We start from the raw sequence: 23568 nt of genomic DNA on the forward strand, positions 1-23568 counted from the left end.
TGGTCACTGTTTCGTCATTTTTTAGCACCTCATTTAATTTTGGTAAAACCATTAAATTCCATAACAATTTGGAATATTGAGCTACAGATTAATCAAGAACCTTACTCAACAACCAATTTTTTAATGGATGAAAATTGCTGAAAACATATACTCTCTATCCTGTTAAACTTATTTTTACCAAGTTGGATTACACATATGATTAAATGGTAAAATAATTCTGGTAGCACCAGTGTGAATGGGCTATTTAGATATCAAAAAACTACAAGGTTTCTTATTTGTAAAACTCATTTTATCACATTTATTAAATAAACCACTATTTAAAATGACAAGTATGTTTACATATAAGTAAATCATTTTCTGTTCATTAGTTAAAATTCAAATGAATTTTGTTACATAACTATTAATCAGTGTTTTCATCGCAGAGAAAAAATGGGTGAGAATTTCTCACCCTTTCTCAAAAACAGGGTGAGATTTCAAAAAGTTAAGTGAGATTTCTAAAAATTAAAAAACAAAAACGTAAAGAGACATGAAAAAAATCATTTCTTTAATTATAATACATTTTTAATATTTTCTAATTTTTAAAGCATTGAATATTTTTGCTGCATCATCATATAGAAAATGTTCTATATCTACTTTTTCATCAGCTATTCTAATTAGGTAACTCAAATGCGTATTTGTTTCGTTTTGATCGTTTCTACCCACATTTGTTTCATTTTCATTTGTCCGTTTCGGAGTAGAAGATATTGCCTTTACAAGGTATTTGTCCATCTTGCATTAATGCGCAAAAAATTTGAACGCCTTACATGAAGAAACCTTACCTACAGTAAACACGTGGTTGCAGAGAAATGCGTTCTGAAAGAGGTTCGGAGGGATGGTGTTCTGTAGTTCTTAAAGATTCTGAACAATACTGGTAAACAGGGAAGCTAGATAATGGGCCAGAAGTTGAAAATAATGAAAGATCCAGGAAGAAAAGTGAAACGGATTTCATTCTAATTGGCGCAATGAGAAATTTTTTTCAAAATGCGAGAAATTCGCGAATTTTGAAATTGGTTTATAGGATGCGCGAATTTCTCGCGGTAATCATTTTTTAATGCGAGAAAAGAAAAAAATATGCGAGATTCTCGCGTTCTCGCACTGTAGTGAAAACACTGTAATAATATATTAAATATAATAATCAATTAAATTTAATAATAATCAATATTATCAATAATTATATATTTAATATTGATTATTATATTTAATATTGATAATTATATATAATAATAATCAATATTAAATATAATAATCAATTTAATAATAATATATTAAATAATAATATATTAAATATAATATCGCTGTAATATATTAAATATATTACAGCGAATAAAAGTATCTTGTACATTTTGACAAACTTTAAAATATCAGCTGATGCATTAATTGAAAATAAGAAACAGGCAGTCTAAAATTAGAAAGTTTTCCTGCAAGTCTCAGAGAATAGATACTAAAACTAGATCAGTTTTTTAAAAGGCCAAATTTTCACACATAAAAGTGGAAATAAAATACACCAGAAATGGTGTTGAAACAACTAGGATAATCTTAAGATAAAAGGCAGACCATTGCAATATAATTATTATCGTTGTTTTTTCACAGCTCTGATAAAGATGTTCACCCTTCCATGCATATGGGCTCCATATGAGGACATATATATTTTACCTTCATGTGATTCCCATTTGTGCAATAATTTGCATTCAAGATAGTTAAAAGAATATATCTTTGGAAGTCGATGGAGAATTCAAGAAATATGTGAAAATCTAATGTTTTGTTTATTTCTTTTGGAGACTATATTACATTACTGGGAAATTGGTATTATCTTATATCCTCTAATACTTAATAAAGTGTGAACACTATTCCATTTTTCCATGATTCAAAATTATATTGATAAAATATACCACAAATATACTCATAATGTCCACACATTAGAGCACCAATATTTGTCTATACAGGACAAATATAAATAATTACAGCGCAATCCAGAGATACTAAATGAGTTTGTAGCATATCTGAATTCTTTCTACAGGGTGCGTAGCCAAATCCTTCAACAAAAAAATAAGCACCTTTTAAGTACTTTTTAAGCACTCAAAAAATATTTTTAAACACTAGTATGCATTAACAAAATGGAAAATAATTTTCAAAGACTTTACATGATCATGATAAAATAACTAGAATTGGACAAAAGAACTATTTTCTTGATTACATAAGCCATTAAAAAATGAGCAAATGATTTTTCGGTTTGATTTCAGAGGATGGAAAATGAAGCTTGAAATTGAGAATATCTTGTAAAATGCAGCAGGGTTGCACGAGAGTGCAAGTATTTCACCAAACCTGTAAAATGATTGGCACTTTCATACGCTATGGACTAACGGTATGCTAAAATTTATCGTGTTTGAATGAATTGTGAAAAGCACGTTTTTACATAATATGTGGCAAAAATCGGCATTCCCGTTCGAAAAGGGAAAATTAAGCACTTTTTAAAAGCACCCAATAAAAAAAAGCACCTTTAAGGGCTTTTAAAAAACGAAAGTCGAAAATAAGCACCTTCAAGCACTTTTTAAAAAGGCTATGCACTATGTTCTATAACTCAAATGAAAAATTCAAGCAGGAGAGGGTTCATCAAGTGACTTTAATTTTTGCAACAACGGCAGTTATTCATTCAAAAAATTTCAATATTACGTAAAAACAGAAATCAAATATAAATACTTCATTATGCACTTTATATGCACCCAACTGTTTCTTCGAAATCGCTCTAATAAAAAATTGAAAATGGCAATTTTTTACATTTTATCGATTACACTCGTTTTGAAAATGAAAAATTATACAGAAGTGTAACATTTTTTTTTCTTGCTTTCAATCTGATTTTCTGCAGTTAGGAATGTATCAGAATGTAGGTTTTAAATGATACAAAAATGATCCATCTAAACCTTGATTTATGAGGTCTCCCATCACATGTGCAAAGCAAATTGATATAGTTTATTCCAGCTATTTAGGGAAAGAAAGTTGAAGAGAAAGACTAATGGAGAATCAAAAAAAGAGAACTTCATATGAAAGAAGAAGTAGGATTAAATTGAGGACTCACCAACAGCAGCAGCTGTTTTAGATGTTGGTAAGTTAGTGCAATCTCCCAAGCCAAAGACATTTTTAAATCTTTTGGACTGTAGGGTGTGCTTATCAACATCCATGTAACCACTGATGGAGTCAGAGAGATCGCTCTCACGGATGACGTCGGGGGCAGCCATGGGTGGAACAACGTGGAGCATTTCGTACTATAAAATTATAAGAAAGACTCTTTAAAGATATTGCATAGTGTTCTGAATGGCTGAAAAGTAATGTTTTACAACCAGAATAAATTTAAAAACTAGATTGTTGAAGTACACGCTAAGAAACTCGGCTTAAGTTCAGTTAAACTTACATTTTCAAGCAATTCTTTCAAAGTAATAACATAACAGTAAATAACTGGTTAAAAAATTATTTAGATGTCTAATATCATCAAACAATTTAAACTATCAAAATTATCTTTATTGTTAATTATAATAGTTAATGAGATTCACCTCTTTTGTCTCTTATACAGATATAAATCGAAATATAAAAGAAAATTAAACAAATCAATTGAAATTCACAGTAAAAATAATCCTTTTGATACTATAATGGTATTGTTAACTTAGCATTTTATTACTAATCATACAGAAATCAATAGTGATAGGTGTATTTAAAATTGAAATTAGAGAATGAAGTGAGACTTCAACGAAACAATGTATGAGTAAGAAATGTTTAAACAGTGTTTAACTGTATATGTAAAATGGATTGATTTATAAAATTAGACGAAGTCCTTACTTTAAATGTTTCAGTGTCAGTCACGTGACCTGACACATCCAATTTTTGGAATACAGCCTCTTTTGTGTCTGGCCTGACTTCACTTAAGCTGCGTAAATAATTGACTGTTATATTCTTGTTCTTTGCCACCTGTTGAAGAACTGTATTATACTTTGGACACCCAAAGATATTCCCATGGGCCGTGTTGAAGATAACATTTGCTTTATCCCTCTTCTGCACCTGCAAAACAGACCAACAAAAAACACATTCTTTTTCATATTATTTTCCTAAATGTGCACAAAACATCTTAATGACTTTTGATTTAATGACTGCATAATCACATAGTAAGATGTAGATTGTTTGAGAGAATCACCTTTAAAAGTGTCAAAGAAACTCTACGCAATCTTTATTTGACTGAAGAATACTTACACAACCAGACACAAAAACATACTTTCTCTGAAGTATGCTATTTGACAAACATTTATTTCAAAAGTAAAACTTTGAATTGCAAGATATAGACATTTTTAAATAATGTAAAACTAGTAAATATTAAGGATAAACTACAAAATTTGAACTGAATGGGAAGAAAAGTTTTTTAAATAGGAAAAGTTAAAAACAACTTTTGAGAAATTTTATTGCTTAAAAGTATTAAAAAAATTGTCAGGGTTCAGAATAAATCTTCCCCTGATTTTTCTATAAAACTTTAAGCTTAAAAAGTATTAAATTATATTTCAAATAAGAAATAAATTACCTTACAATTATGTATATTGGATTACTTTTAAGGATTACAGTCAACATAGTATTTAAAAACTAAAATAAAAAGTGACAATGATTAAAACAAGCAATATAAATATTCTGATTTTCTAAACAAATTGACTTTAAAAATAAAAAAATAAAAATTAGTTGAGAGAATTCATCACACTTCAGATTTTGAGCAGGGGGAATAAAATAATCTTTATAAAATAGTAAAATAATCGCAAATCTTTAAAAACACTTTCACTGAATCTAAATACATGGGGAGGCATTTTTTACATTTACAAATGTACAACTATCTAGAATTCTCAGAGGACATCGAACTTGGTATAGCCAAAAATTCAGGTTTTCGATATTATTTTTTTATTGCAGTAAACTGTACCAAGCTTCAAAAAGAACTAAAGTTTATAAAAAAAAGTAATGAGAGGTAAAGTGGAAAAAAATCTATGATAGTTGTTGAAAAACCGTTTCAAAAATAAATAAAAAAAAAGGTGAAATTGCAATGTTGGAAAAACGCAATAAAAAGAGGGAAAAAAAATCATTTAGTTCTAAACTCTTATATTTAAATACAGTACAGAACCCGTTATCCGGAAATCAGAAAACCGGAAAACCAAAAAACCGGAACGAAATTCGATAAATTTTCCCGCAATTTTTAAAATTTGTTTTTTTTTTCCTCTTAAGATTTTAGGACTTTTCTTTCTTTTTTGAAAGATTTTTACCTTACCATCATTTTGGAAATAATTATTAGTGTATTACTTCATCATTTTTTCTTCTTTTTAAGATATATAAGATATAAGATATAAGATATTCCAAATATTTATTTTTTTTAGTTGGGTTTAACAATAAAAAAACGGAAACCGGAAAATCAGTTATCCGGAATAGCGATGGTCCCGATCGTTCCGGATAATCGGTTCCCTACTGTATTATCAGGTTTTAAACTTGAGAGCAAAAAATCTTGGTTTTATATATTACCAAATTTTTAAGCATGATGTTTAACTAAAAAAAAAAGAGCAGCAGCAGATGGTTAAACCTATATTTTGATATTGTTTGAATTGTAGGGTTATATTATAAATAATTTTAAAAGTATTGCTTCAACTTAAATAACTTTTTGTCATCCGAGGAAATTAATAAGGCCAATTTTCTCAAAATGTCATCTTTTACCTTAAACAACAAAAAATTCATCTCATTAACTTAATGTTGAAAATTTTTATATTCAGACCATGTATTTCAAGTATACAAACCAATGACCAGCATTGAAAATTTAGTGACAGTTTCAAACTGTTATTGCATGAAAAAAATGTAATTACTGTCCCCTCACTTAAAAGAATTCAACATTAAAAGAAAAACATTCAATATTTTTATAAAAATTTAGAATTATTAAGTAAATATAGAAAAAAAATTGAAATAATATTTAATTAATATTTTTTAAGAAAATAGATTATATTTAGAATTGTGAAAATAAATATTAAGAGTTTTCATAATAATTTTTTTTTCATTGCAAAAACATCTTTGTATCACTTATATTTTCAGAGTACCTTAAGTAAGACCACATTTCGTAAACAAACATATAAGTTTAAATCAGAACTCTTTTGCTTTTAAAATGTGTTTTTGTATAGTACTGAGACAAAAAATACAAAAAGGAACAGTACTGACAATAAACTGAAAAGACACCATGTTTTTTTAATTTCAAGATATTTTTTTCTTAAGTATACCATATGCTTTATAATAATTTAAAACAGTGTTTTCATTACAGAAAAAAAATGGGTGAGATTTCAAAAAGTTAAGTGAGATTTCTAAAAATTAAAAAACACGAATAGACTTGGAAAAAAAATTATTTCTTTAATTATAATACATTTTTAACGTCTTCTAATTGAATATTTTTGCTGCATCATCATATGGAAAATGTTCTATATCTATTTTTTCAACAGCTATTATATTTATTTGGTTGAAAAATATCCGTATTTGTTTCGTTTTGACCGTTTCTACTAACATTTGCTTCATTTTCATTTGCCCGCAACAGAGTAGAAGATGTCGCCTTAACAAGGTATTTGTTCATCTTACATTCATGCACGAAAAATGTAAACGTCTTACATGAAGACACTTTACCTACGGTGAACACGTGGTTTCAGAGAAATGTGCTCTGAATGGGGTTCCGTGGTTCGGGAAGGGGGGGGTGATCTGCCGTTCTCACCGGTTCTGAACAATACTGGTAAATAGGGAAGCTAGATAACAAAGACCGATGTTCAAAATAATGAAAGATCAAGGAAGAAAAGTGAAACGGATTTTATTCAAAATGGCAAAAGACGAAATTTTTTCCAAAACTCGTGCATTTTGAAATTGATTAATAGAGTGCGCGAACTTCTCGCGTTTATCATTTTTTATTGCGAGAAAAGAAAAAAATATGCGAGATTCTCGCGTTCTCGCTTTGTAGTGAAAATACTGATTTAAAAACATAATAGATATTGTCTATTTTAAATTTTAAAATATATTTTGTATATTTCATCTAAATTGTTTGTAGTTTAGAAATAAGCCTTGGCAGCATTTTTTTAATGACACAAAATTTAATTTTTTGTATACCTCGTGCATCAAACCAATAAAACTTTTCATCCAAAAAGACCAGTAAAATTTTAGTTCACTTTTGACTTGGATAGAAGTTTTATTCTTAATTGTTGCTTTATCACAAACATGTATATAATTTATCTAAAATGAGGAAATATCAGCGAGTAGTTGAAAATGACTAACTAAAAATTTCTATAATACTTAAAAAGTGTTTTTTTTTTTTTTTTTTTTTTTTTTTTTTTTTTNTTTTTTTTTTTTTTTAACTATTTGAATTTTTATTTCTCCTCACAATTTCCTAAATAAAAACAGTAAAAAAATCAAAATAACAAAATTCAGATAGTAAAGTTGTTAGAATTATAACTTAAAGAAAATGTGCGGACATTCTAAATTATTCAAATCTTAATACGAGTAAAAAGGGAACAAAAATGTACCATAAAAACTTCCTACTAAAAATTTAAAAAATAAATAAATAAAAACTCAGAAAAAATTTAAGCTATTTGGTTTTGCTTTAAATTCAATATTTAAATTATTAGTTAGGATTAGAAGTTAATATTTTGATATTCTAAATCAAAGTATAGTTTGAATACGAAGCAGAATGTATTCATAACTATCTAAACACTTGCAGATTATTTTAACCTTATGTCAATAACATTAATTAATAACAGTCATAAATTTGTTCCTAAGTTTTAAAATTTAATATTCTTATGTTTACTAACAATGTTTTCAAACCAAATGTATAATTATTAATTATTGTTAGACTAAAAGGATACAAAATATATAATCAAACATATTAAAAGATTTTCAAGCACTAAAGTAATTATAGACCCTTAGGTAATTACTCTTTCTTTTATATACATATGATGTAGAGGCAGTAATTATAAAATAATACTTTTTGCCTTAAAGATGAAAAACTATTTCATTTCTTAAATTAAGCTATCCATATTTTATAAAAGTAAGGAGAGCGAGCCATACCTTTGCAAAATACTCTTCAGCAAGGTACATGATCTTCTGAGGAGCCCCCCCACACTTGATTGGTGTGAGAGGCTGGGTGAAGATGGCATTTCCTTCAGCAAATCTCTCCAATGCCTGGCATGTCTTAAGTACAGTAGGGGGGGAATAAATGGAGCAGACACCTTCTGTCTCAAATGCGCCAGGAAGACCTTTGATCTGCAAACAGATTCTCATCAAATTGAATTATTAAAACTCGGTTTCCTTTCTCTAGATAGAATTAAAGATTGTTTGCTTCTATTCAGTTTTTACCAGGAAGCAAAAAAACACTTTTCACCTGCAAAACCCATGGGAAAAACCTGGTAAATACTACAACAAAGTACCGACAAAATGCCCCAATTTGAGTAAAAACTAATGAGGCTCATTCTTTAAAAGTTGCATTAAAGAAAATATAATCAATTATGTTGAATAAAGTACATAATTTAAATAGTGTTAAAATTTAATTTACATTTTTCTTAAAGATTTGTGTTTAAATTTAATTTATTTTAATGGTTGCTTTTGAATTAATTTCATGAAAGCATGCACCTACAGATAAATTTGGTAATCAATCAATGCTTAAGTTTAACATAATTTTATTATTTTAATATTTTATATTAATCTTATATCAATCTTTTATTATGTTAAATAACCCTGAATAATTTAACTTTCCCATGCAATTAATTCAACTTAGAACTATAGTAATCTCACGTTATTTATTCAAACTAACTATTCTGTCATGGAGTTAAATAAACATTTTATTTTGCATTTAGTGCCATGCGGTTTTTGGGAAGACTGATATTTTTTATTAAAAAGTTTTCGCACTTATTTTAAATTTCAATTAAAATATTTTGTAAATAAATCTTTCAAATATCCATGTGGAGTAAGAGGTGACATCATACAGAAATTCACAAAATGATGTCACTGGATGGTGGTTAAAAGGAAAAGATGACTCACTTTTGCATCAGATTATTAATCTAAGCATATTTTTTTGTTAAGATACGAAATTTGAAACAATTTAGTTGAATAGTTCCGGAGATGTATAAATGCATAGCTATGGTTTTTTTCTCCCACTTTTTTTGAAATTGATACTTCTTTTTCCCTTTTGAATCAAATTTAAGGTTCTGACTACAAATTCATTGTTGTGTTATGGTCAGGTTCAAGAAAAAACTATAATTTTATCTTTAAAAAGGCAAAAAATACCTGTAATAAGATTATACAGAATCACAATTTCTTATCTTTATATTAATAAGTTTTCAATGACCCACTCAAAGTAAAATTTTATATAAAACTTATTAATGGATACAACAGATAATGCTTTTTGATTGACATCAAATTTGAAAATAACAATGTTTAAGTTTGTTTAAGAAGCTTTTGAGTGTTGACCAGTTTTTTGATGAATTTCTGAAAGCTGTTGACATGACAAATTAATAATGAAACAAGATTTATACCATAACATACAACAATAATTTGATCAGGGTGCATAGCCAACTTAAAAATAAAAAAAAATAATAAAAAATTTAAAAAAATAAAAAAAAACACCTTTTAAGCACTCAAAAAAAATATCAAATAAAAATAATTAGGTAGGGTTGGTAAGTTTTTGACAGTTTTATCTGGTTCTAACAGTCATGTCAAAAATAAATAAATAAAATCTTTTGAGATAGTCTTTGAAAATTGCAAAAACCCCAAAATTTTGGCTTAAGGATAATTATTAGCTTTTATAAATATGAAGTATTTTTAAATGAACATACAAGTGTTCCATCAATTATGTATTATTTTAACACAATCTTGAATTAATTTATAAAACTCTTTTTGTTTTGAAAATTACTGTCAAAGACCCACATTTTGTTCCAGAAAATTCTAAATAATTACAAATAAAAATGTGTCAAATTACGATTTATCCAATCCCTTAATTAGTTTATTTATTAAAAATAAAAATACAAAACAATTATCTTAAAAAAACACTTAACAAACATCTTATTCTTATATGTAAAACCAGCTTTCATTTACTTCCATTTTAACTCTTACTTTCCCCAAAGCAAGAAATAGCTTTGAAGCCCTCTTTACCCCAAGTTCATTTATCAGTTTGTAGGAATAAGACCGAAATTTGAAACTGCTCTTTCGATTGATGCTCAGCTGTATAGACCAGAATGTTGACCTATTAAACTATTACAATATAATATAATGACATGTAATTAGGAAATTTATTCTAATAACTGTACTAAATATTGATAGTAATTTAGTTAAATCTTTGAATTGATTGATTTAAAAGCTTATTAACTCATTTAAACAAAAAATTTTATTTCTTGTAAATTATAATTGTAACTTATTATTTTGTAATTTATGGGGGAATATATTATATTTATCATTTATTGTAAATATTCACATTCAAGCAGGAAAATTCGTAGTCTCTAATATTTCCGCAGAAATTTTTTTTGGGGGGATTGAAATTTCTCCAAAAATATCAATATTTTCCTTTCTTTTTCTTTTAGTACAACTTTTTTTAAATATATTAGAAAAATATTGTTTACATAAGAAAAGAAATTTGATTGATTTTATACAATTCTTGAATAAAGGAGCATTTGTTAAAAATTGTTAGAAATCAAAATATGTTGAAATAGTAATAACTTATTAAAATAAAGGGTTCCACTCATAAACTTAAAGAATTCAAACTAATAAATACACAAATTGAAATTGTATGCTTTTTAACAAGGGAAAATTTGTAAACCGACACATTTTATAACAATAAAAAAATTTGTAGGAACTTTTTTAGACAGAAAATTTTTCTTTGGCTGCCTGAATTTCCATCAAAAACTTGTTTGCATGATTAGAGATATACTGCTAACCTATACATAAGTAATGATAACAAACGTTAATAATATATATATTTTTATCATAAGTTGAGATCAGACAATTATTGGCGACAACTTGAGTTTTACTTATTCTAATCTAAAAAATCTGCTTAAATTGTGGCATAAAACAATTAAAATCAATATTTAGATTGATAATAATTAACAACTCATAGTTATTACTTGTAATATATTAAAAGTACCACGTTTTTAGAAAAACCAATTAATAATTTAATGATTTTGGCTTTATTTTATATCAATGATATATTGATATAAATTAATAATAGTTTATAAGGCAAGTATTGCTCATGATTTGATGTTTAATAAAATGACCTCAATGTTAATAATGAAACTTGTACCAGGTTTTTAACAGTTTTTATCAGATTTCAACAATTTTTGACACTTTTAGACAGGTTTTGATGTGTCAAGTCAAAAACTAGTTTTTGACATCAAAATCCCAAACCTACAATTAGGATATAAGCACAAATAAAAAGTTTTCCTTATCCCTATTTTTGAAAGTTCTTCATAAATACATTAACAAAATGCAAAATAATATCCTACATGATCATGATAAAATGATAGTTTCTGACAAAAAACTCTTTTCTTGATTATATTAGCCCCCATAAAACAATTTATACACAATTTTAAACTTTTTTTTAGATTCAATATTAAGTGACTCAATCTATTTTTAAATTAATAATTACTTCACTTAATTACGTAAAAAAAATTCATTCAAAATTATTTAAAAATGTTATTGAATGAATTTTTTAGATTTAAATAAAAGTTATTTATAAAGCCATATTCAACAAAACATTAACAAGATTAATATTATTGATCATACCAAATTTATAAAGATATGTAAAGAAGTAAGCAAACTAAAAAAACTAGTAAATTCAGATTATAAATGTAAATTTGGGGAAGGCCCCTAAAAAATGTTTATTATTATTTGTTACTTAGTTCAGTATTTTTAACGAAATGTTTTAAAAAATTTTTAAATAATTTTGAAATGTAAATACAACGAGTATTGAAGCTAAACGTTTTTATCTTATATTCTTAATATTTAACAAATCTGAGATAACTGAATTTTTCATTTCAATTTTTTAACAAAATCATTAAGAAATGAATTATAGTTTTTTTGGAATGAAATTTCGGATTTTATTTTTTACATAACTAAACATAAGATTTTTTGCTGCATTTAAAATATTAAAAACCCCTCCCTTCATACTTTTTTAAAATCTTGCTTCTAAATATTATTGAGTTATCTCATAAAACAATTTAAGAATTCTGAAAATTTTAAAGTGATATTATAATGATTAGCAAAAAGTAATAAGCAAAAAAAAAAGGTTATAAAGTACAATAAAAGTTTAAAAAATTCTTTTGCAATTTTGGTGAATGGTAATTTCAAGTAAAAATATTATGCTTAAAATTATCATTTAATTATTAAATTTAATGAATAAAAAGAAAAGGGAAATTTTGAGGTGATGAAGCTGTGAGATTTCTTACTGTTCTGGGGATCCACAAGAAAATATGTAATTAAAGAATGATTTCCAAGTCAAGTTCAAAGATTATGGTACTGATCTATAAATTGAATATCTCGAGATGACCATTAGTTTGCCAATGATGAAGATGATGCTGCTTCACCAACGATAAAATTAACAAGAGAAATAACATTTTCTATGGCTATTAGGAAAAAAAAAATTTTTTTTTAAATGTTTAGTTGGTCCCCGTACTCAACGAAAACTCGAGAGATTTTTCGTTTCGATTTCCGAGGTCGGAAAGTAAAGTCTGAAATTGAGAATCTCCTGCAAAATGCAGCAGAGTTGCTCATGAGAGGACAAAAATCTTTCACACGGAATCCAGATCAGTATATGCACATGCAGACTCACAAATATTTCATCAAACATACATAACGATGGGCGTTTTCCGGACTGACAATACACCGCAACAGATTGGGGTAGAAGTAATTAGGAAAATGTTGAATAGAATAATGTGAACTAAGACTTTTTGAATAATTTATGGCGAAAATCAAGATGGTAACAAAAAAAATATCTGAGTTTGGAAAAGGGAAAATTAAGAACTTTTTATAAACACCCAATGAAAAAAGCACTTTTGAGGGCTTTTAAAAACGGGAATCGAAAATGAGCACCTTTAAGCACTTTTTAAAAATGTTATGCATCCTTTTTGATGCTATAATAAGAATAAAAGTGAAAATTAAAATATTTCTACCTTGTCAAAAGATAATTGCATACCCAAAGCCACGAGTAAACAGGAATATTCAATCTAGAATAAAAGTGATAAAAAAATTACACATGCTAAACAGAAACTAATATGCACTAAAAACCAATTTACCTATACATACATGTATGTAATGTATTAAATAATAGCTAAATAGAATTAAGGGATCTAAAAACTACACCTAAAAAGAATTATTTTCTATTCATAGATTAACTCTTCCTTCCATTTCTACACTTTTGGCTGATTATTTCATAATAAATTCAAAATTTTACTTTGTTTTTTCAATTATTTTTTAAGATGATACACAGACAGAAAATACTTGCATATTAGGCAATGCAAAAATACATTAACATTAATGAAAACCTTTCTCAAAAGCTACATCTAAAGAAATTATTATTAGTGCCCTTTGCATTGATTTAGAAATAACAAATATGATTATTTTTTGAAATAAAAAGGAAACTATTAATAAATTGCAATAATTTATTTCATTTACATCAATCACATTCAATTTCTTCATCATAATAAATCCATGTGCTATGGTTTCTAAAAGATCCATTTACAAAAGTAATGATGCACTGGAAAAATAACTTAAATCTGACTTATTCATTTTCTTTTCTGTCAATCTGTAATATTTTTTACTGATATGGCAACAAAATCTTAGATATCAATTTTACTTGAACCATTTTTTTAAACACATTTTTTAAAATTGATTTCAATGGGAATAATATCAAAAAACATTTGTATACTACAGTCTATTTGTTATACAAGCAAGTTTCAATTATAAGAGATATAAAATGAATTCAGATTTATGTTTCTACAACCCTCATTCAGATTTTATAGCGAAAAATTTGCAATTTGTTGGAAAAAATTATGTTTTTTTTTTCTCCTCTTTCAAATTTTGACAATTTTGGGTGGGGGTTTAACTATGATACTTTTTATACTTATAACTATGATACTTTCCAAACATTAATGTTATACCAAATGGCACCTTTTCAGGGGGTCCTTGAAATGTTCGATGAAAAAAATTTCCTCATATTAACAAAAATTACCTTATTGTACACATTTAAATTTCTTTAGCTTTCATATAAATAAAATAAGAAGAAAAAGTGATCTGAAATTTTTCATTCTACAGAAAGGCTAAAATTAACTACAATGAAAATTATCATGTCACTAGAATAAATAAAAAATCACAGCGTTGGAGAAAAGCAGTTTTCTAGGGAATTGATTGCTGCAGTGATTACAAATTTAATGATGTTTAAACAGTAAGTAAAAAAGTTCAATTGTAGTTCCTTTCTCCTCAAGAGAAGAATAAATTTTAAAAGTTCATGAAGAATTTGATTATCCAGATGTAAGGAAAAGTATTTCTCCATACTATTATTGGTAGGACATTATGTTAAGCAACTTGCCAGTTGAATAAGATCTCCTACTCACTTAAAAAAAATATGGTTTGTTTTAAGTAGGAACAACAGAGGAGTAAGAATTGATTGTAAGAACTACAACCTGAGACTTTAAATAAGTCATTCAAGAGTTTAAGTCATTATGAGGAATCTATTCTTATAAGTCATTAAGAGGAATAGGTAACTAGGCAGTCTTGTGGTAGAAGGAAGCAAAAAATAAAGTAAAGAATTAAAAACCTTAATTGAAATCAAAAATAGAATGTAAATTTATAACATTAAAACTTTTTTCCAAAAGTCAATTTAGTTCAAACTGATTATTCTTTTTTAAAATTATAATTTACAGATGAATATACACACACAGATTTTATATATATATANTATATTTATATATATATACAGTCAAACCCTGCTATAGTGAACTCCCAGATATAGTGAATGAAATGTTCAGTCCCGTGCCTTGCTATACATGTATAATGCTATTTTTTGTGGATATAGTGAACCAAAAAAGTGAGGAAGTTGGATATAATGAACTTTTTTCTGTCTTCAACTGATTTTTCCCCATTTTTTTTTCTTTTTCTTTTAGTAATCTTGAAATTTCTACTTCAAAATAAATACATATACCGATTTTTAAAACCATCTATAGAGGGGGAAATAGCGATAAGCATTTTTCTTGCTTGCTTCTTTTATCTCACTTTCCCATCCCTAAACAAATCAAGCAGATGTTTCCAAACCCAGGCAGATGATGGCCCTGTTAGGAGTCAGCGGGATCAATATGCATTTTCTGTCAAAGGGAATGAGTAATTATTTATTATTGGTCAAAGGGTTGGACACTAATATGTGTTACAAGGCCCTCATTTCAACTCCTTTTTTGCTCTCAGTTCAGTTAAAAAAAATCCTGCAAACAAGTGCCTCAAATTTAACTATGGCGAGCAGTAAACATAAAACGTTCTCCATTGATGATAAAATGGACATAATCAGAAAAATTGAAAATGGATGCAATCAAGCTGATATTTGCAGGGAATATAAACCATCCAAAGCTGCAGTTCATAACATATGGAAAAATAGGCAATTAATAATTTCTGCCTATGAAAAAAATTTAGATGGCAGATAAAAGTTGAGAAAAGCAGATCTCAAGGATGTTGAAGAAGCATTACTGAAGTGGTTCACCAATCGAAGAAGCCGCAATCTTCCAGTATCTGGACAAATGTCGATGAATTCGCTAAGTGATTTTATGAGACTACTTTTATGTGCTTGAATGACAGGTTACACAGGTTTAAAAAGCGGAATAACAGAAATTCAGGAAAAATTATCTGATAGTCGGGAAGTGCTTCCACATCTGAAGTTGAGGATTGCTCATCAGCTAAAGATTACTAATTTTTATTTGTACGGAACAAAGAGTAATGAAAAATAACACATTTTTTACTACTACATGATATTTTTCAGTCATTTATTTGAATAATGTGTAATAAAAAGGGGGAATTTGGGAACCATTCGTTAAATTGCCTGCGTAACGGATATAGTGAACTCCCGGTTTTAGTGAATCGAAATTTCGGTCCCTTGAAGGTTCGCTATAACGGGGTTTGACTGTATATATATATACATATGTATATACATAAATAGAAAACACAATAACTGTTTTTTTTTAGCTTACTTATTTTAAAAACTCGTATGATATTTCTGAAAACTTTCTTTTGCATTCTATTATTATTTTTCTACAATCAAAGAATTTTTTTTCAACAAACGGATTGAAACAATGTATATTTTGTACAATGTAGCAACAATATAAAACATCTTTTCATGATTTCACTAAACAATTTTGAGTGATGCTGTCTTGTAACTCTGATATCCTGAGATTATATTTTATTTAAAAATTGTACACCATTAAGTTGCATCATATAAAGTATTTGTTATGACAACAACAGAAATAAACAATTTTTATCTCATGAAAATAAGGTAAAATTCTGAAAAATATATTATAAAAATTGTACCTCTCCTGCTTTACTCGTAAACACACGATTGGATGTTGGATCAAATTTGATGACACGGTCTCTGATCCATGTGGCTCCCTTAGGCATCACACTGCTCATAGATCGATAACTTTGATCAAGTCTTTTTTTCATAGCTCCAACTAAAGTCCAATATGGTTGATAATAATGAACCTTAAATTAAAATACATAAACATTATAAAAATGACATACAGGTTTATAAGCTAATGATAAAATATATATGCAATAGACATTATTCAATAAATTTTAATTACTGTACAGGTTTTTCAAACTTAACTCATAAACCACTCTAAAATTAAACCTCTCATCGTATATAACTGACATAAGCTAATTTTCTTGATGAATTATGAGTACCTGTACGATCTAATCTCTCATAATTATGAACCATACAACATTCGGATAAGATCGCCAAGTTGGAGAATTTTTAAAACCCTGTTTATATGACTTTTATTAATTTATTATTTTGAAGGATTTTAACCAGTTCCTTGAAGCAGATTGTTAAATAGAAATTTTGTATAAAAGGTGACAGATATTATTGCACAGATTTTACTTTTAATAATGTAATAAGTTATTTTAACTATTCACTCCCCAGTGCCACCGTTTTTCGCTCAAGTGCACTTTCTGGTGGGGAAAAGGATGCACGCTTTGCAATTTAAAAACAGTTTAATTTTACAAGACAAGAAAAAGGAAGGAACGAAAATACAAAATTCAAATTAAATAATAAAAATACAATATAAAACATGTTAAAACTTAGCTGTTGTATGATAAATCCTGAAACATGGTTGGACACATAAACCAACATCACATTCATCGCACTGATAGTGGGATTCACGACGAATTTTTTCTCTTGAACAAACACCACATTTTCGCGATGCATTTTTCTTTGAAGACGTTGATGGAAAGAATAAAAAGCACCAAATACATAAGGGAAACAAAAGCGAAAAAAGAATAAACCCGACCTTACTCAAATAAATACAAGCGATTAATACGATATCACTTTTCCATAACATCCTTTTCCCATTCCCCCTCCTCCGAAATTAGTAATACATTCGCAAAGCAAACACTTTCAAGGCCATTTTATTGCATTCTGAAGTAGGGGGTGTAGTTCTATTTATAGCAGAGCAATGCAAAGCATCGTACTTCGGAAAAGCGTATATATACGCCTGCGGCAGTTAACGCACCGTCTGGCCGAGACGTATATATACGCCCGCGGCAGTTAAGGGGTTAATAATGTAATAAAATAATAATAACTAATAAATTACTAATATTTAATTAATTATAGATAATAATAGATAATTATAACTTTTATTCATTTCATATTTGTTTTTGTAAAAAATTGTTCAAAAAAGTAAAAATATTAACAGACACATATAAAATCATCATATATGATTTCTATTTATAAATTTTATAAAACAATTAGAAACAGCTAGAATAACTACTGATTTAATGATTAAATGGTACCCATATGATTTAATGACAAATGGTACCCATATATTCAAGTTTCCTTGTTTTCAAATCTATAAAATGACAGTAGTTACACTTTTTTTTTTCTCATTACATTTTGATATCAAAACAAGTGGATTGAAATGTTCCAAACATTTTCGATAATTAATAAATTATAAGAAATTTTTTTACAAAGTACTAAACAGACAGAATAAGCATATAACAATAATTATAAGAATATAAAAAACAGAAAGAGAAAAGCACCATCCATAGGTATTTATTGACTTTTCTGTTATAAATTGATTAAAAAAAATACAAATTCACTTTAAAAATAATAACTTTGATAACATAATATTGCATTTATTATTATTGACACAGACAATAGAGGGTAAATTTGCAAAGAACCAAGCTCCTTTTTTCTTTGCCTTTGAAGTAAAAATAAAAATGTGAATTTTTTGAATAAGATTTTTTTCTTCACATCTCTCAATCAAAGTTCGGATAAAATATATTAATAATACTTAATATTATTCAAAAACAATAGAATAGCAAAAATATTCAATGCTTTTAACTAAAATGGTTAAAATTATTATTTAATTATTAGAAATTAACTAATGAATAAAATCATAATTTTATTTTAAGCCCACTCTGATGAATTGTAATTAAATTTCATTATTTACACACTCTAACTACATATAAGTGCTTCAAAAGTTCTTATATAAAAATAAATTTGAAACTGAATGGGTATAATTGAAACATGAACATTAAAAACAAATTATTTGACAAACAGACAACCGGAAGTAATAATTTAAAAGCTTCATGCCATTTTTATCCTCATTTGAGGATAAAAATGGCATGAAAAATAACTAAATAGCTTATTTTTTAATTATAATATTATGAACATCAATTAATAACTGCAAATCCAGGCAAAAAAAAAAAAACTTATGACCAATAACTTATAATTTATTACGAAAATTTTGTTATCCTATTAACGAACTATTTTAATATTGCATAAATTAATAATATATTAGGACTGCATGCAATGAAATGACACAAATAAAAAAAAATACATATATAAATGAGAAACAAATAAATGATGCTCTGTCCCGCAGTGGACAGATCGTTAAGACACGGTTCCCAGCAGATCACCAAAGTCAAGCATCACTGGCTGCGGTCAGTGTGCGGGTGGGTGACCACTTGGATCAGTCTGCGTAGCGACCGAGAGTGTGTGGTATTGGTCCTCGTTAAACTGTGCTACCGTAAAGTGCTCGACTTTGCGCGCAGGTCGTCGGGCTAACGAACCAGGGGTGCCATCCCCTCCGCAGAGGATCAAAATTGTGATGGCATGTCTTCGGATCATCCTCCGGGATGTTTCCCAGACCGTCCCCAATAGCCCATTGTGCAGCTTTGTGCGACGTAAATTAACAACAACAAATGATGCTCTACTGTAATACAAAAATTTGATGAAGTCATCTTTGAGTTTATTTCACACAGTACAAAAAGCCTAAACAATTCATATAATTTTTTAAAAAAATAACTTATTTACTTTAAAACAATTTGCAAAAAGAAATAAATCTTGTATTCTATTTTGCTCTGGAAAAAAAAATCCAAATATTTACATCTGCAGGTTCAATGACTGTGACATCACTTTCACCAAGTCTCAATAGTTTAGCAGCCATTGAGATACCGCCAGTACCACCACCCACAATGAGAATTTTGACAGTACTCTTGCGTCGGGACACCGTGGCAGAGAACGACAGCATTTTAAACTGTAGAAGCTTTGACGAGGACTTCTGTACAGACATTTCTTTCCAATCTTTGTAAATTCTGAAACAATAAACTTAGCTTTATGATAACATATTTAAAAATATATTTAAGTAAAAATTATAGTATAAGCTTGAGTTTATCAGGTCAGTTTTTTCTAAGAAAATTTAATTGAACTAAACATTTATTTAATTATTAAAGAACAGTTTTCTCTTGGAATAATTAAGTGAATTTTAAAATAATTATATAACATATATCAATCCATTTTAATACTACATTTTAAGGCACAGTCATACTAAAAAGTATTTAAACAAAAATTAGATTAAAAATTAAATTAAGCCAAAATTTAAATATATTATAAGGTGTAAAAATTATTGGTTTTATTCTAGTTGCCACAGATACACATGCTTATAAGTGCATACTTATTATAAGTGCATAATATTGTTGTGAATTTCCGCAAATTCTAAATAAGCAAAATTTATTTTAAGTTTTATAAAAACAAAACTGATAAGTCATATGATTTTATAAATCCTTAACCACACTTTAATAGGTACAATTTAAATTAACTTTAAACTTTTCATATTTATTTGTAATCAAGCTATTTAATTAAATTCCATATCTTAACAAAACTTAAGTCAGCTAAATAAAGCAAATATATAAGGACATGATTAAAAGAAAAAAGTGAATACCTTCAAGTATTCATAATAAGAATTCAATTTATTTTAATAATGGTAGGGATAGAACAGCAGCATAACCCGTGCTAAAGTTGGCAGTTCCCCCAAATACTTAGCTTACTATAGTAATTTCCGATCAGTTCTTTTCCTCGTTTACATTCTCTATTTATTATGAAGTAAAAAAGAAATTTCTGTTCAGTTCTAGAATTTTTATCATTTTTTTTACATTAACTGAAGTGCAAATTATACCAATCAAATTCGAAAAAGCAAGTGAACTTTAGAATTTGACTGGTGCAATTTTCCTTGTTTGTAAACACACGCAATAATAATCTTGTAAAAAAATTTTATTTCAGAAATGTATAGTGCTTAAAATTTCCGATGTAGCTGAAAAGCTAAGTAATTAAAGTAAATATTTAAAGAGAACAAAATCTTTTATAAAGTTGCTTTTAATTAATTTCATGCGGTTACATGCAAAAATCATGAACAATAAATGACATTATAATTCTATATAATTTTGTCTCACACATTTTATAATCTGGTAAGCAAAGGAAAAAATAATTATGTTCTAGCAATAAAATAAAAAGAGGGGCGTTTACTTACGTTTTATTTAAATAAAGACACTTTTAAATAAGTAACGTAAGTTATTAAAAATGTAAACTTCGCTTACTCGTAACTTCAACAAAACAAATCTGTATCCTTTTTTGCGTACAAGAATATATACATTTTTGACATTCTTGCTATCAAAGCAGTGTATTTAACAAATAAATAGTCATAGTACTCTTCAAGTGCTAATGAAGAATTGTGTACTCTCTTACTTAATAGAATTATTTTATTAATAGCTGTTTTGATGAATGCATCAAAGATAAAAATAATGCAAATCAGCAGTAAATTCCCAACTCCCCTTTTTTTTAAAAAAAATTAATGTCTTCTTTTTAGTATTAAAGCAGGTCAAGTAATTTAAACTGGCTGTTTATTTTTTGGGGGCTTAATGGCCAATCACAACGACGTTTTTTGGCAAATAACATGAAAATATTGTGACATATACCCTGTAAAAAGGTGAGTTCTACCAAATATTTTTTCTAACTACAGCACTGAGCATAACCATTTTGGAGAAAGTAAAGTTGAGTTTTTGGAGCAAATATTTTTATTTTCGGAGTATAATGCTTAGAAAAGTTGGGTTTAATGAGCAGGTGAATTTACTTAACATGGCTTGGAAAAATGTATTACCAAACAAAAAGATTGTGTTAGAAATGCCAGAAAGAATAACTTAAAAAGTGTTTAACTGAAACATTTACTTTATTGATTTCCTGCAGAAAGAATGGATTGGCATGGATTTATGGGAAACTTGTACATAACTGTATACATAATCTCACCCATGTAGGGTCTAAGGGGCATATTGCCCAGATTGTTCTTTGGATTAAACATTTTCTGCCTGATATATACTTTGGTCCTAATTATATTCATAATATATAATTCTAAAAAAAATAATATAAATAAATAATGAAAATAAATATAAAATTTATTAAATATTTATTACTGTTTATCATTTCACTTAAAAATAGTTGAAAAAATTTTGAATTTTAAGATGTAAAACTTTTTGCATCATTTTAAAGTATGTAATTTTACATGGCAAATACAAAATTTTAGCGAAATCAGTGGAATAGTTCTAGAGAAAAAAAGTTTTAAACATACAAATCTTTTAGAATTCAATTTCTTAGGAACTTTTAAATTAATTTCATTCAAATTCTGTATTTTGGCATACCAAGTAAAATTAGATACTTTAAAAAGAAATTAAAAAAAATTTATATCTCATAACTAAAATTTTTTTTGATAATAATTAAATAAAATAAATATTTACTAAAATGTATTTTTTTGCATTGAATTATTTTTGGATACATATCATGGATACATCATTTTGGATAAACAACATATCATGTTATTATGTTGATAAGACTTCAATACAAAATTTAATGACGTAAAATATATGACAGTAATGTCAAAAATTATTTAATCTAATCAAGCGCATAATTACAACCAAAACTATTTTAATACTGACAATTATTAAATAACGTGAGAAAGAGATAAAAATGATATTGTTTGTTTACATTTACGCACTGTCTCGAATACCAGCCTTTATTATAACCCTAAACTTTGGCGATCAGTTGAAATTGGTGAGTGCGTTGCTGGCACTATGCCCCACTACTGAAAATTGAATTTGTGCTACTCGCTACTTTTTGGGCTACTTATTATTTTTCGAACGATACAAATCTTAAATATGCGCTACTTTTTTTCCTTACAGAAATATATAAATTTTTTTTAATTTTCCCCCTTCCCATTGTAAGATGATTCTAAAAGTTTGCAGTTTCTTTCTCTTTTTCGCTTAAAAAAAAGGACATTTTTGTTGTTGTTGAAAACGCTCTCGCTTTAGCTTCGGATTCCTGATTTGTTTTGCTGATGGAGTCTATAATCTTTCCATATCTATGTTTCAAATCGTAGACTCGGGAAATCGCAAAGATATATATGAAAAAATGAATAAAATAAATTTTTTATGAATATTTATTATTTGTAGTCTTATTGTTTAAATATTAAGTTTATTTAAATTGCATTAAATGTGTTGTTATTTTCCAATTAAATTATTTCCTCAATTATTACTTAAAAATTTAGGTTTAAGACTTTCTCAAAATAGATTTTTTTTTTTAATATATATGGGTAAAAATTGATATTCATGAAGCAAATAAAAAAAAATTAATCTCTTTTGTACAGTAAAATGATTAAAAGAAAGAAAAAAGAGCAATTAAGAAATGTTATTTATATTCATTAGTAGGAGCTTGAGATAGAAATCAAATTTAAATTCCGAAAATTGGAATTCTTTTTCCTTTTTTTAAATAGTTATTATAGCTAAACTTTTTTATTTTGTGTTTGAAATAGTTTTTTTTTCAGTTGAAATTATTTCTTATAGATCTTATTTAATTGAAATTTCAAATTCTATATTTGTTCATAGACTTTGTTTTTTATAAGTTCAAACTGCAATCCTTTATGAACAAAAATGTACTAATGCTTA

At 27.2% G+C, this 23568-nt stretch overlaps 1 protein-coding gene across 5 annotated transcripts in view; it reads right to left on the bottom strand.

The window, feature by feature from the left end:
• LOC107444346 (Sulfide quinone oxidoreductase) overlaps positions 1-22744 on the bottom strand; it is a 33550-nt gene extending 10806 nt beyond the window's left edge. Inside the window, exons 1-7 of one of the 5 annotated variants that reach the window (XM_043053764.2) lie at positions 22613-22744; positions 19689-19896; positions 16612-16782; positions 13218-13271; positions 8131-8325; positions 3868-4086; positions 3113-3299 (exon numbers count right to left, since the gene is read on the bottom strand). In XM_043053764.2, coding sequence (XP_042909698.1) covers positions 3113-3299; positions 3868-4086; positions 8131-8325; positions 13218-13271; positions 16612-16782; positions 19689-19874 — 1012 coding nt within the window. In that variant the 5' untranslated portion in view covers positions 19875-19896; positions 22613-22744. Of the gene's footprint in view, positions 1-3112; positions 3300-3867; positions 4087-8130; positions 8326-13217; positions 13272-16611; positions 16783-19688; positions 19897-21107; positions 21126-21174; positions 21286-21802; positions 21983-22365 lie in introns of those variants that run through there. The other 4 variants (XM_043053763.2, XM_043053762.2, XM_071178940.1 and 1 more) reach the window with 4 other exon arrangements.
• Positions 22745-23568: the final 824 nt, after the last annotated feature.

This window comes from Parasteatoda tepidariorum, chromosome 3, assembly GCF_043381705.1.
Source record: "Parasteatoda tepidariorum isolate YZ-2023 chromosome 3, CAS_Ptep_4.0, whole genome shotgun sequence".
In the NCBI taxonomy this organism is placed as follows: Eukaryota; Metazoa; Arthropoda; class Arachnida; order Araneae; family Theridiidae; genus Parasteatoda; species Parasteatoda tepidariorum.